The sequence below is a fragment of the Rutidosis leptorrhynchoides genome, chromosome 2 (genome assembly GCF_046630445.1).
Source record: "Rutidosis leptorrhynchoides isolate AG116_Rl617_1_P2 chromosome 2, CSIRO_AGI_Rlap_v1, whole genome shotgun sequence".
In the NCBI taxonomy this organism is placed as follows: Eukaryota; Viridiplantae; Streptophyta; class Magnoliopsida; order Asterales; family Asteraceae; genus Rutidosis; species Rutidosis leptorrhynchoides.
In genome coordinates, this window is record NC_092334.1 from 711,933,696 (window position 1) to 711,950,191 (window position 16,496).

The 16,496-nt window shown below is 33.5% G+C and overlaps 1 protein-coding gene across 3 annotated transcripts; it reads right to left on the reverse strand.

Moving 5' to 3' along the window:
- Positions 1-2,981: 2,981 nt before the first annotated feature.
- Positions 2,982-5,066, reverse strand: LOC139894213 (E3 ubiquitin-protein ligase RSL1-like). Of its 3 annotated transcripts, none has more exons than XM_071877428.1 (3): positions 4,779-5,066; positions 3,370-4,213; positions 2,982-3,246 (listed from the first exon to the last, which is right to left on the reverse strand). In XM_071877428.1, exons 2-3 carry the CDS (start codon positions 4,209-4,211, stop codon positions 3,177-3,179), a joined length of 912 nt encoding a protein of 303 aa, XP_071733529.1. In that variant the 5' UTR covers positions 4,212-4,213; positions 4,779-5,066; the 3' UTR covers positions 2,982-3,176. The 3 variants fall into 3 exon arrangements, with proteins under 3 accessions (XP_071733529.1, XP_071733531.1, XP_071733530.1); XM_071877430.1 differs by lacking the exon at positions 4,779-5,066 and adding an exon at positions 4,443-4,605; XM_071877429.1 differs by lacking the exon at positions 4,779-5,066 and having other exon boundaries at positions 3,370-4,436.
- Between the last annotated feature and the right edge of the window lie 11,430 nt (positions 5,067-16,496).

Here is a 16,496-nt window from a genome sequence, read left to right on the forward strand (position 1 = left end):
CATGTTCCTTGTACTATATGTGGATGATATATTGTTATTTGGAATTGATATTCCGGCAATGCAAGGTGTTAAAACTTGGTTAAGCAAATGCTTCTCCATTAAGGATCTTGGAGAAGCACAATACGTTTTGGGGATTGGGATCTACAGGGATAGATCCAAGAAACTGATAGGTTTAAATCAAAGTGCATACATTGAAAAGATCTTGAAAAGGTTCAAGATGGAGAACTCTAAGAAAGGTTTGGTACCTATTCAAAAGGGAACACTTCTCAGTTCATCTCAGTGCCCCACCACGAAAGATGAACAGGAGAGAATGAAGAAAGTCTCATATGCTTCTGCCATTGGGTCAATCATGTATGCAATGATATGCACTAGACCGGATGTGTCATGCGCTCTTAGCCTGACAAGTAGATACCAGAATAACCCAGGAAACGGTCATTGGATTGCTGTTAAAAGTATATTGAAATACCTTAGGAGGACTAAGGATATGTTTCTGATATATGGGTCTGGTGAGGAGGAACTCGCTGTAAAAGGTTACGTGGATGCGAGTTTCCAAACGGATCGTGATGATTCTCGATCACAATCCGGTTATGTCTTCACATTAAATGGAGGTGCGGTCTCTTGGAAGAGTTCAAAACAGGATGTTGTTGCTCTATCCACTACAGAGTCGGAGTACATCGCCGCATCATTAGCAGCTCAGGAAGCTGCATGGATGAAGAAATTCATCGACGACTTAGGAGTAGTCCCTTCCATTCAGGACCCTCTTGAGATCTTTTGTGACAACGAGGGTGCGATTGCACAAATCAAGGAACCTCGTGCTCATCAAAAGACCTGTCACATTGAGCGGAGATTCAACTACATAAGGGATGAAGTTGAAAAGGGAAAGATATGTATTCGCAAAGTTCACACAGATCTTAATATAGCGGATCCTCTCACGAAGCTCTTACATGGATCAAAACATGCAGGACATGTTTGTGCATTAGGGCTTCGATATTCTAGTGATTGGTCATGATCTGTTTTAAGTATTGTAACGGAACGAATTTGTTCAAACTCATTAATATAATTATGGTTTAATTTATTTTGAGTTAAGTTCCTATTTTGCATATTTTATCCATGAATAAGCAATTATTCTAAATTCCGTAGTTGATCACATTTGTGGGAACAAGTGTGAGGTTTAGACTATTATGAACTTGGATTGGTATACATTCACGGACTGAATGTGGGGCAAGGTTGCAACCAAGGTTCATAGATATTTGTGGGATACAAATATTGGAAGACCCGCCCTCAAGATTTACTAAATGGAGCCTTTGTGGTTGATCACATGTAGTCTTGAGTAAAGGCGAATATCATTGTATCCTCTGACCTGAGATACATATTGGGTTCGGATATTTACCAAGTATTGTGCCTTGATTCATTCCTTCACTATTCTGAAATATGGTAGTTCATAAGGAAGAGCTCAGGTATAATACAAGGTATATATTTAGGACGTATGTAGTCAAGATGGAATTTGTCCCTCTTATTCGTTGAGAGTCGGATGTCTAAGGCCTGATAAAGTTAAATCTAGAAGAGAGTGATCACTCTGTGTCTCTTGGATTTAACATGACATCTAGGACGAAAGGATATAATGAAAAGATTCACCTATTCATATTCGAGATGGGAACTCGAAAGGGATGATGTTATTGAATGGCACAAAGTCATAACATATTGGGGGTGATGGACGGTCGTTAGGTGGTATCCGTCACTTGCATTAATTTCTTATGTTTCTCGTGCAAGTGGGAGATTGAAGGTTTTTCGTATGCCCGAGAGCGTATGCCCGAGAGACATATTAAATTAATGTGGCTAATATGTTTTGATCCAAGTCGGGTCATACCCAATAACAAGCTTACCGACACCTTGTTCGTATTTGATCTTAACGATTGGATCATTGATTAAATACGCGACACTTGAATTTTAAGGAAAAGGTTTCTTAAATAATATTACTTGATATGTTTATATATAAGTTATGGAACAACTTATATAACAAGGATTTAATTATTTATAGGTTAAATAATTTATTAAAGTTATGTTACATTTTATAAAATTGGTTTTACAAAATATACATAACAAATAATATACAAGTTTATAAAATGTGTTTTATAAAATCATGTTAAAAAAAAACTGATTTTATAAATTCAGTTTTTATATTCCACAAGTATATTATATGTGTTTAAATGGTAGTGGCATGGGGAGTTTAAGAGCATGCACAAGATTCTTCATTGAAGGTGCAATATTTTTCCAAGTCTCTATAAGCATGCTCCTTGACAAAATACCACAACACACATGCAAAGATATCAAGTATTAGTGCAAAAAAAAACTGCTTCTGCAGCTGATTTGGAGCCGTGGCCTTTGAGGGTCAAAAGGGAGCTCATTTTGTTCTTTGCAAGCTAGTTTTTCAAGTGTCAATTAATCCTAACATAAGTACCAAGTGTTGGTCATAAGTTTGGGGTATAATCTCTTGAGGTTTCATGCTTTTGGAACTCCATTCATCATCATCTTTTATGGTTGCTGCTGTCCAAAATCAGTGAGCGTATTAAAGGGGTCTTCAAGCTTGGTTGGAAGGTGATTAAGTGTCTAAAGTCTATTTAACTCAAAAGGTGGTGTTGGTGCATCAAAGGCTTGGAGTTCTTTACACTTGTTCATCATCTTCATCATTAATTAACCTCCTAACTTGGAGTAGGTACATCCCTTGAACTAGCTCTTTTACATTTGAGCATATTTTCTAGACTTGATCTATTTTGGGATTCATGTTTAAATGGTTAAACTTTATAAAGATTGTTTTAATATCCGCTTTCTATGTTTATAAAAATGATTTTAGACATATACATATATGGATATGAAAACTTGGTAATCTTTTGAATCTCTACAAATTGTTCAAAAGCCACAAAACTTAGATTCCCTAACTTTTTCATATCAAGACGATTATCATATGACAAAACTAACTCCAAACATTCGAACATCTATTTTTTTTTGAATGAAAGTTGCACCAAATTAATAAAAATGCCTTACATGCAAACTTAACATAGGGTATAGGTTTTACGGAGTCCAAATTAAAAGAATGAAAAAGTAGCCAGAAATTAAGTTTGCTTTGTAGGACTCATACGAAGCAATAAAAAATGATAAAACCCCAACGCGATAATCGATCAGTAGCATCTACATTGATTTCTTCCACTATACTTCTTTCCACACCTATAACAAAATTCATAACCGCATCTGCAACAACGATATGATCATCAATCAATTAACGTATTGATCAACTTATTAGTTTTCAAAGAATGAATGAATGAATGCGCTCATTAATTAATAAAGTAATAACTTCATGTAAAAAGTAATAACCTGCATTTGATGTGGTTACATCCATCAATTTTTTCAACATAATAGGCGCAACTTGGGCACCGCTTCCATTTTTTATTCTTAGCCATTTTCTTCAACTTCAAATCCGATGCATCAACATCTTTCTTTTGATTATATTCGATACAATCCATCCCTGCATGCCACGCCACCTTACACTGAGCACAAAACAACCTATGACAATGAGGGCACTCTGATGATGTCACCTTTAACCCACCATTATCCACTAACATTGCAGAACAATCCTTAAACGGACAGTAAAACTTCTCAGATCCCATGATCAAAGACTCACAAAGAACATCCTCCCATCGATCCAACACTTGTTTCGGTACAATAGAACGACACACTTGAGGTCCTATTTCCCCTTTGCATTCTGGTTCAGGACATACTACTACGGCTACGTTTTCCTTAATCCTAGCAGCGACGTGTTCACGGATGCATTCTAAGCAAAATGTATGACTACAAACACCAATGTTATGAAACATTTCAGAAGATGTCTTTCTGTCAAAGCAAATAGCACAATAGCTATCAAGTTGTTGTTGTTGTTGTTGGTGGCTGGTTTTTGATGATGAGGATGATGATAATGATTCAATCTGAATTGGTGTTTTAGAGCATGAAGAAGCGATAAGTGTCTCTTGAATTTGTAATTTTTCCGCGTATGTCTCGTCAGAAATGAGAAAGATTTCATCTTGATCCAGAAGAGCTGAAAAGTAGAAATCATCAGCAGTTGAGGTGTTAACAGAATCATTCCTCGTCCTTTTCCCAGTTCTTCTGAATTCCTCGTCTCTAATATTTGTTCGTTTTACATTCCTCGTCCTTCCGTCCATTTCTGTCAATTTCAGCCGTTAAATGCAATCATGTCAGGGGTATTTTCCACATTTTAATCATTATCCTATCTTCTTTTTAATCATTATCCTATCTTCTAACCTCAATCACTAACATATCTTAGGAATCTTCTGTATGTTAGTACAAAATACTTAACTAAAATGCATGCAAAATTCATTAATCTATGAGTTTTGATCGTTAATTAACTACTTAATGGTTGATGGTTTACTCACTTAATATCTCGAAGTATTCGTCTTCCAAAACAAGATAGTAAACCCCGATTTACAAAAAATCCTAACATGTGAAACGTTATGTTGTTCATCATCTTAAACCAACATCAACATCAACAAAACCAACCTAATTAGCACAACCATGAACGGATCTGTTCATCCTTTTTTTTTTTCTCGTGTTGGGGGGGGGGGGGGGGGGGGGAAGCGGATCTGTTCATCTTGTTCGTCAAAAGCCGCGAAACCTAGTTGAATAACAATACTTACAAAATCGGAATCAAGATCAAAATGGGGTTCATATCTGTCAAAATCCACCAAACCTAATTAAAAAACAAAACTTACAAAATCGGAATCAAGTTAAAAATCAAGCAGTTCTCTGACGACGGCAGGAAGTTTATTAAGAAATCTTGGTTTGTTATTAATAGATCTGTTTTGCCATGGTTACGCCGGTTGTGGTAAATCGTTCAATCTACAACCCATTTTCGTTTTTATAACCGGTCAACGCCCTATTCATCGTTTCGATTCCCATACTAGATCTGATCTTGGTTTTCGATTTGCTTATGGTGTTCCTTTCGAATGATGAATTCGTTTTTGATTTACTAGATCATATCTTTGTTTTCGAATAATGAATTAGGTTTTTGCTGCTGATCCAAATTAGTTTTTGCTGAAAAATGATGATTTCGTTTTTGAAAGACAAAATTTCACTACTCGTCCCCGATGTTTACGTCAAATTTGATTCCTTGTCCTTTTTCTTTTTTTTGTGCATCCCTCGTCCCTAATATATCACATTTCTACATCTCTTGTCCTTCCGTCCATTTCACGTTAATTTCAGCTGTTATCTTCAATCATGTGGCATGTACATGAGGGTAAAATAGTCCTTTTTATTTTAATTCCTAATTTATACTCCGTATTTATTAATCTACCTATCTACTTTTATGTCATATATATCTCTATCTACATTTCTCTTTTAACTATCCAGATTATAAATCAACAACCACCACCTAATTTATTCATCACTTTCTCACCCTCATCATTTCACCTTCATCTTCATTGTCTCAAAATCAAAAACATTAACTTTAAAAAGTCAACAAAACAAAATTACACATCTGGATTTACATGTGCCCACTGAGATTTTTGTTTAGATATACTCGAAATTTTTGTTTTACCTTCATCTTCATTCTTTTTTTGACTAGATCTACTCGAATTTTTGTTTAGTTTTGCATATGTGATTTCGATTAGTAGATCTGGAATTGGTTTACCTTTCAATTTACAGACTGCAATCGACGACCATGGCCAAAGATGCTGATTTGAGTGGATACCGTGGTGGCCGGCTGCCCGCGACGGTGGTATGATGGTCGAAGATGATCGATGGAGGTGATGTCGGTTATTCTTAAAGAAAGTAATGGAGTTCGAATCAAAAGGGAGTAATTGTAGCTGCTGCAAATACCATTAAATGAAATTCACACTTGTTACTTGTGTTCTTGAATCGTAAAATTCATCCAGATATAGTATTTGACCCACAAAATTCATATCTAGAATTCACACTTGGTTGGCATTTGTTTTTGTTTTCCCTACTGTACTATTCGATGCAACCTACACTTATATCATAAAATTTATGGACGATGTTGATTATGATAATTATGTTAGATTTTATGTTTGGATTAGTTTTAGGGTTAGATGGGTTTGATTTGGGGGTTTATGTAGATGAATATGAAGTTTGAAGTATTGTAAGGGTGAATATGAAGTCTATCAAAGAAAAAGGTAAAATCACCAGTGTAGTGACCCGAACTTTTCCATGTTTATATATATTAATTGAGATTGATGTTTACATGATTAAATGTTTCCAACATGTTAAGCAATCAAACTTGTTAAGACTTGATTAATTGAAATAGGTTTCATATAGACAATTGACCACCCAAGTTGACCGGTGATTCACGAACGTTAAAACTTGTAAAAAAATATATGATGACATATATATGGTTATATATATAGTTAACATGATATTATGATAAGTAAACATATCATTAATTATATTAACAATGAACTACATATGTAAAAACAAGACTACTAACTTAATGATTTTGAAACGAGACATATATGTAACGTTTATCGTTGTAACGACATTTAATGTATATATATCATATTAAGAGATATTCGTACATCATAATATCATGATAATATAATAATTTAAAATCTCTTTTGTTATTATAAACATTGGGTTAACAACATTTAACAAGATCGTTAACCTAAAGGTTTCAAAACAACACTTACATGTAACGACTAACGATGACTTAACGACTCAGTTAAAATGTATATACATGTAGTGTTTTAATATGTATTTATACACTTTTGAAAGACTTCAATACACTTATCAAAATACTTCTACTTAACAAAAATTCTTACAATTACATTCTCGTTCAGTTTCATCAACAATTCTACTCGTATGCACCCGTATTCGTACTCGTACAATACACAGCTTTTAGATGTATGTACTATTGGTATATACACTCCAATGATCAGCTCTTAGCAGCCCATGTGAGTCACCTAACACATGTGGGAACCATCATTTGGCAACTAGCATGAAATATCTCATAAGATTACAAAAATATGAGTAATCATTCATGACTTATTTACATGAAAACAAAATTACATATCCTTTATATCTAATCCATACACCAACGACCAAAAACACCTACAAACACTTTCATTCTTCAATTTTCTTCATCTAATTGAACTCTCTCAAGTTCTATCTTCAAGTTCTAAGTGTTCTTCATAAATTCCAAAAGTTCTAGTTTCATAAAATCAAGAATACTTTCAAGTTTGCTAGCTCACTTCCAATCTTGTAAGGTGATCATCCAACCTCAAGAAATCTTTGTTTCTTACAGTAGGTTATCATTCTAATACAAGGTAATAATCATATTCAAACTTTGGTTCAATTTCTATAACTATAACAATCTTATTTCAAGTGATGATCTTACTTGAACTTGTTTTCGTGTCATGATTTTGCTTCAAGAACTTTGAGCCATCCAAGGATCCATTGAAGCTAGATCCATTTTTCTCTTTTCCAGTAGGTTCATCCAAGGAACTTAAGGTTCGTGAATCAACCAGTGGCCAAGTCTTACTTCCCGACGAAGTAAAAATCTGTGAAAGTGATTATTAAGAGCTTCCGCTGTCGCATACTTAAATAAGGACAAGATTTGGAGTCCATGCTTGTATGATATTGTGTAAAAACTGCATTCAAGAAACTTATTTTGTTGTAACATATTTGTATTGTAAACCATTATATAATGGTCGTGTGTAAACAGGATATTTTAGATTATCATTATTTGATAATCTACGTAAAGCTTTTTAAACCTTTATTGATGAAATAAAGGTTATGGTTTGTTTAAAAATGAATGCAGTCTTTGAAAAACGTCTCATATAGAGGTCAAAACCTCGCAACGAAATCAATTAATATGGAACGTTTTTAATCAATAAGAACGGGACATTTCAACCAGAATATCCTCACATGTCTGGCACATGACTTAACATAATGTCTAAAACTAACGAAAAATAGACGGAAGGACGAGGAATGTAGAACGTTCAAATATTAGGGATGAGGGATGCACAAAAAAAAAAGAAAAAGGACAAGGAGTCAAATTTGATGTAAACATCAGGGACGAGGAGTAAAATTTTGTCTTTTTGAAAAGGTTTCCATGTTTGAGTGGGCAACTTTTAGTATGGGAGAAGAAATAAAATGTCGAAAATACACGCTCACATGCGTGTCACATGACTAGATTTAACGATTGAAATGGACAGAAAATTGACGGAAGTTCGAGGAATAGAATGTTAAATATTAGGGACGACGAATGCAGAAAAATTAAGAAAAAGACGAGTGATTTTTGATGTAAACCTCAGAAATGAGGAGTGAAATTTTGTCTAACATAAAACTAATTTTATATTTTATACAAAGTAGACAAATATTAGAAATGGTAATTTCGGTTGACATAACTTTTATTTTTGTTTTAAATAAAATAATCGTGTGAACAGTAACACAAATGTTCTCAATTGTAATTGTAATAATAATAATAATAATATACTAATTATGAAGATGTTGTCACTATTCACAATGACAAATCACAAAAGGGTAATTATACTCGAGTTTAAGGGTAAAGATTTTTCTCTTAAAAAAGAAAAATTCCTTTATTTACCACGTTTTTCTTTTTTTTTTTTTCCTTTACAAGAACCCACCAGCGCAAGTTAAACCCCCTCATTTAAACTAATTCTCCACATAACAACGCAGGTAAATAACTTAATTTAACTACATAAATCAGGGAATTACTAAAGGGCTTTTGTCATATTCGCAACGAGGGACTCGTCAACTTTAAAGTTGTGAGTTCGAGTCTGGGTGGACGAAGAGTATGTATTTGTCGTTACTAAAAAATAGTAAATTAAGCAATAACACGTACATGGTATAGAGAATATATACCTTTCTTGTTGAAATGGTTTCGCTTTGAGTTAATTGTATCGATAGCAAACTTAAGAGCAACGGATAAGAAAGCGTCACCTCCGGATATGGCTAAAAAATTTATTTTGCTTCCTTTATGTGACGTCATCCTAGCGGATGTGGCATGTTGGTTGCCAAAGGCCGTGTCTGTTAAATGATATGATAGGAGGGAAATTGAAGGAAAAATGAAACTTGGTTAAATGAAAATATTATTATTATTAGTAAATTTGTGGCTGGAACATATGACCGAAAATGTGGCTAAAGTTTTGGTCGGAGAAGATGACCGGAAAGATGACTTATGAGTGTTTGACGCGTGGAATATGCACTCGGCAGAAAAAATAAAAATATCACATGTCAAATATTATAGATCTTCTACTGACAAGAGTGGATTTTCTCCCCTTCTTGGTCCACGACACCCCACTCCTCTCACAAAGGCACACTATTCACGTTTTGTGCAACTCTCCACCACACAATATTTTTATTGCTTTATCTACTGTCATCTTCTCCTCATCCACACAACTTCCCTCTTAATTCATTACAACTACTGCAAGCTTCTCAAGATTAAATACCTTGGACATCTCCTGGGTATGTACCTCTTCCACACTGACCCCAAATCGATTCCCATGCTGGCGGTGGTGGCGAGCAGCCGTTTAACGGATTCTTCAGACGGCACCTGTTTCTTTTCTCTGATTCATTAGATCGAGTGAAGATCTGGGTCGAAAATTAGAGTTTCCCCTGATTGAGTAAAATCGAGTGGAGATTTGTGCGGCAATTAGGGTTTCGATCGACTAGCGAATGTCTGTGTCAGTTAAAATCAAAGCCTGACCATCGTTGTTGTAGTCACCATCGCCATTGTGACTGCTATTTCCGTTGTTCTAATCAATTTACGGTATTAGTTCTTTATTAGATTGTGTAGTATTTCTGTTACTCAGTATTATTATCTTTGTGATCTCGAAATCAAATTTAATTTTGGTGTTTTATGTGTTGAGTAAAATAACTATTGTTATATTTGTTAGTCAACAGATGCTGGGTTGAAGATTATACGCAGGTTTGTATAAACAGGTTACTAAAATTATAGTCAGCAAACTTATTTATTTATTAATTGGTGTAAATTGCATAATCAACATCGAGATTGTAGTTAATGAGGGCGTAAATTGGTCACTTTTACCTACTTAAAAACTGATTACTGATTGATTGTTGTAAACATAAAATGGGTCGACATTTAAGCTGAAAGTTTTGCTTAAATTTGGTTACTAAATGGATCACTCAAACATCTGTGGATTAGAATCCCTACATATAATGCAATCTATCTAGGTGTAAACTAGGCATGACAACCTTTCAACGCAATATGGGTGAACTACCAGAGTTACAAAACACATAAAACATTAGTGTTAGTATGTGACTAGCAATTTAGGCTATGCTTTCAATTATGTTTTTTATATTTGTTATGATACGCTACCAGTTGTGTTGTTTTATACACTCGAAAGTATATCACTAGCAACGTACACCATATTTTGAATTTAGAATTTTTCTATTAGTTGCCAACATATCATAATGGATATGTCAATTTGTTGTATTTAAGAGTTTATCATTGGTAGGTTCTTGAGTGAATACTTTTGTCTTACAGACATCTATTTATTGTAGCAAATGTAGGTCGATGGTGACTTTTTCAGTTGACGGTCATTGATTCTGATGACTGACCTCAATGCGTTTCAAGGAGCTTTGTTGCCGTCTTAGGACATGGCAACCTTTAAGTGGAGTTTGCCTGCAGTCCTCGGAAATGATAGCATCTCCATTTGTAGACGACTGAAGTAAATGTACGGTGCTATTGATAGCTCCGGAAAAAAGGTAATAAAAAAAGTTTTAAAAAGGCGATGATGATGAATATGTGGGAGTTGGGTCTAGCAATGAGAAAAAACAGGTTTGTATCTTGGCGAGGCAACCTACAGGTTGTAGCCATGACGACTCATGTTTCTTTGCTTGATTTCAAACCAAAATCTTAGCTTTATTCCCCTTTGAGTCTGTTGACCGACTTCGATTCGTTTCAAGGAGCTTTTTTGCCGTCTTAGGACATGTCAACCTCTCGGTGGAGTTTGCTTGCAGTCCTCGGACATGGTAGCATCTCCATTTGTAGACAACTGAAGTAATTGTATGATGCTATTGATATCTCCGATATAAAGGTAATAACAAAGTTTAAAAAAGTCTATGATGATGAATATGTGGGAGTTGGGTCGAGCAATGACAAAAAAATGGGTTCATATCTTGACGAGTCAACCTACCGGTTGCAGCCATGGCGACTCATGTTTCTTTACTTGATTACATACAAAAATCTGAGCTTTATTCCCCTTTTATATGTTTATTAATTTCTATTTATCATACCTCTTTTATTTGTTTATTAATTTGTATTGTCTTTGTTATTCATTTCGAATAATAATATATAGTCAAAGGTAGATTTTATAATGCATTTTCATTTTGTACTAACATGCCTTTTTTTAGTTGATTTTGTGGTTACTCAGTAATTATACGAGTGGTGATCCTTCCGGTTGGTTATGAGAGGGTGCAGGTATGTTTGCTTCTAATGTTGTTTTTAACAAATTGATGCACACATATGCTATTTTGTATCCATTTCTACAGACCCACGTTGCACCAACAGGTGAGCTAATAGCATATACGATAATAACATTATGAAGTTGTAGTAATATCATATGTTTTTGGTGTTGGTGTAGGTCAACTTTAATCTTCCACTCGTCTTATTTATAAACATTGATAGTGATAGTGGTTTACAGAGTTGCGTTCAGATTTTGAACCTTCGGGATGCTGGTATGAATTTCTGATAATGATTGTTTTGATATGTCACTATAAAACATTAACATGCCTTAAAATTTTCATTTGTTTTCTTTTCAATGGATTTGTTTGGCATCGGGATACATGATTATCTATTCCAAAGATCCAAATAGAAAGACAGGGAGCATTCAGGCAGACCATTTGAAATGTAAAATCCAGAAGTCCAACCTCCTCAAAATGAAAAAAAAAACTATCGTCAACCTTTACCGCGCCAAATAATAGCTTCACTTGAACACTTTAGCAACTTTAGATATCTTTTTTGGGATAAGCACCTAAAAGGCAACAACTCAAGTACCTTCATATAGTTTGAAGGCCTTTTATGATGTTATAAATTATGTGTGTAATAACTATGTATGACTATCTAAATTATGGATGTAATAAGTACGGAGTAGTACTCAAATAGTTATGTACCACCACTAAATAGTAGCTGCTGCCAAGTTTGTAAACATGCAACACTATGCCATGTAAATCACATGTGTAATGAAAATCCAGCGTTATAATCGCAGGTAATTTTGAGGAGCAACGCGCGCACCTCTAATTCTTGTTATCACCATTGGCACCCTTTTCCAAACAAAGACCCTTCTAAGTATCTAAGTATCAAAATGAAATCAAAATCCTTTATAGACAAATGAGAAGAGATGATATTTTTTTATCGAATTTTTGTTCCTTTTGTTGAAAATTTAGTGTAATTGCGGGATTTAATCTACACTTGTAAATGAATTAGGCCATACGGAGTAAACACCCATTAAATGATAGATTACCCGGACTCGAAAGTGGTTTTCCATTATTTACTATCTTGACTTGGTCTACTCAAAATTTGACCAAGTGTTTTTGTGCAATGTCTTCTTAGTCAGCTAATATTTGACCAAGTATTTTCTATTTTCTGTGTTGGGTCTTATTTGCCAGCTGAATTTTGGCCAAGTGTTGGTGATCCCTCTAAAGAGGGAGCACGAGAGGCAGAAAGGATTCCATGCTCCCTCTTAGAACATGATTAACGCGCAGTTGGACTTAATGTGTACACGGCGTGTTGTGGTGTGATTGGTTCTTTTTTATTTTTATATCCTTTTTTTTCAACTTCCAATCATATTTTAACACATCACCCAACACACCACTCAATACACCACCCCATTATTTACCAGTTGAATGTTGAGTACATAACTCGAGGATTATCCTCAATGGTATGTCGGATTCTCTTTTTATTACATACTTAAATGTTGAATCTGCTAAAGAACAACTGGACTATTTAGAAACCAAGTATATGTGTGAGGATGCTTCTAGTAAAATTTTCTAGTGAGTAATTTTAATAATTACATGATGGTCGATTCTAGACCGGTCATGGAACAATACAATGAGCTCATTCATATACGTGGTCAATTCACACAACACAAGATGCACATGGACGAGTCTATTCAGGTCTCAAGCATCATTTATAAACTCCCTCCATCTTGGAAAGAATTTAAACATTCTTTGAAACATAATAAGGAGGAGTCAACTCTTTTTTAGTTGGGCAGTCATTTGTGTATTGAGGAATCCCTCATGCAGCAGGATAATGATAAGCCAAAGAGCAACTTCGTTGCTGGTATGGTGGAACATAAAAGGTTCATTGGTAATAATGACTAAAAAGGCAAACATAAACAAGAAGGTTATAACAAAGCTGATCCGAACAAGAAGTCTAAATTGACTTGTTGAAAGTGTGGTAAATCTGGACACTTGAAGAGGGATTACAAGGTTATTTTTGGCACTAACAATACCAAAGGATCTAGCACAAGCGGTTCGGGTAATGGTTCGAACAACCAAACCTCGAAAGGTCAGATTATGTTTAGTTATTTAATTCATAATTATTATGTTTTGTATATATCTGAGACTTATTTTGTGCAGGATGATGATGATGTTGCGTGGTGAGTTGACTCTGGAGCTACTACTCATGTATGCAAGGATAAATGTTGGTTCAAGACTTACAAGTTTGTGACTGATGGATCAATTCTTCATATGAGAAATGAGTGAACAGCCTCTGCTCATGGACGTGGAAGTTTAGATTTAAGTTTTAGTTATGGAAAAGATTTTTCTTTGTTTAATGTTTTGCATGTACCACAAATTAGAAAAAACTTGATTTCTAGTAGTATGTTGAATAATTGTGGTTATAAACAAGTTATTGAATCTGATAAGTTTGTTTTATCTGAACATGGTTTATTTGTTGGTTTTGATTATTTATACAATGAAATGTTTAGGCTTAACATTGATCATGTGAATGTTAATATTGCTTGTATATCAACTGTCAGCATTAATGATTCTATTCTTTGGCATGCGAGACTAGGACATGTACACTTTAAAAGAATGAAAGATATGTTTAAAGATGGTTTAATACCTGTCTTTGATATGAACAATGAAAAGTGTAAAACGTGTATGTTGACAAAGATCACTAAGAAACCTTTTCAAAATGTATATCGTGATACTAAAATTTTGGAATTAATACATAGTGATTTATGTCATTTGCATGCAACTCCTACTTTAGGGAATAAGAAATATTTTGTGACTTTTATTGACGATGCTTCTAGGTTTTGCTATGTTTAGCGGTACATAATAAAGATGAAGCATTAGATAAATTCAAAATATTTAAAATTAAAGTAGAATTGCAACAAAAGACTTTAATTAAAAGACTTAGAACAGATAGGGGAGGTGAATACATTGACAAATCTTATTTCCAACCCATTGATATTATCCATGAGACCACAACTTATATACCACAACAGAATGGTATATCTGAGAGAATGAATAGGGTCCTTAAGGAGATGGTTAATTCCATCTTACCCTGTTCGGGTTTAAGTGAGGATTTTGGGAGGAAGCTATGTTGACAGCTTGTTATTTGCTTAATAGAGTTCCTAACAAAAGTAACAAGATTAAACCTTATAAACTTTGAAACAAAAGGAAACCTAACTTGAATTATTTCGGGTATGGGGCTGCAGGGCTGTTGTAAGATTTTGGAATCCCAAGAAGAAAAGTTTAGGTGAAAGATGTATAGATTTCATATTTATTGGATATGTTGAACATTCCATGGCATATAAGTTATATGTTATATGATATAATGAGTTTGTCTCAATCAATTATGTGATTGATTCAAGGGATGCAATCTTTGATGAAAATCGTAGACTAAAGGATATGATTCCAAGTAACAATGAAATTAATGAGTATTGTAATGTCGAAGTCTTTGAAAAGGCTGTTGATCAGTCACTTGAGCTTCGAAAAAGTAAAAGAAGAAAGAAACCTAAATTATTTGGACCAGATTTTAAATTATACTTAGTTTATGGTTCCAGAGATGATGTTTCTACCCAATAATCATATTGCTTCAATGTTGAGGATAATCCTAAAACATATGATGAAGGATTGGCAAAATGAATGATTTTAGACTTAAGTGTCTAGACTAAAATCATATGTTTTAGGATTATCCTCAACATAGCTTACCTTGGGATGATACAAAAGTTTATGTACTCCAATTTCTAAGTATAAGCTTTCCACATTGAATTCAACTTATGATTTTCATTAGTATGGAATTGGGTATCTTATAATTAGAAATTTATGTAGACTTTAAACTCATCCTCATAGTAGACTTGTCAACCTAGTCTCATGCCAATCCTTTGATCAAATGATAAGCTAAATTCTGTTGTGACCTCACAAACACTATAGAATGATTTTAGACAAGTATGTTAAAACTTATATTTTCTTTTATGATTTTCTTCTATATTTACACATATAATTTAAAATGTATTATTCAAATATATAAAAAGTACAATCCAATAAATCTCCGATTTTCCGATTACTCCTTTCAAAGTTCTGACCGATTAATCCCCGAATAGCGAATTTTGCAACCTTAGCTATGGTTATTACTCCCTCCGTCCCATTATAAATGTCATGTTTTTGACTTTTCAAGGTCTTATTTTTAAAATGTGAACTTCCAATATTTTTATTTGTGTTATATAATATTTGATGAAACTTATATGAATAGATTCGGTAATAAATGTATTTTCATTGATATAAGTTTTATCAAGTATTATGTAACACAAATAAAAATATTTGAAGTCAAAATTTTAAAGATAAGACCTTGAAAAATCAAATATGACAGTTATTATAAGACGGATGGAGTATTATATTATTTCTTCGAAGGTAGTCTTTAAAGATATCATCATATCTCACCCAATATAAATTTTATACGAATATATACAAACTAGTAAAATGACGCGTGAAATCACGGGTTTGTTTAAACGAAATAATTTAATGACATGTTTTAGGTATTAAGTGAATGTAAATGTTAAAGTCATTTATTTTAATGACCCTTTGACTAAGAAACTTGTCGTTATTTTTACAAATATATAGAGACATGTATTTTCGCATACATACGTAACGTAATTAATTTCGTAAAATGAATCCATATTTGAATATAATAATTTAATGATTATTATAATTATAATTGTTATATTAAAAGTAAATAATAATAATAATAAAGTTCGCTCAAAGTTGAGTATTTATATTTTTAATAATAATAATAATTATTAGTAATAATAAATGCCTTTTAAATTTTTTTTAGAAAATTAAAATTACAATTTAGGAGAGATTAGTATTTCCTTTTATAAAAAATTTCATATTATTTTTTTAATTAAGTTAATATATAATTATGACATCATCATTATGAAAATTAAGGGGTAATTAGCTTAATAATGACATCATCATTTTAGAGT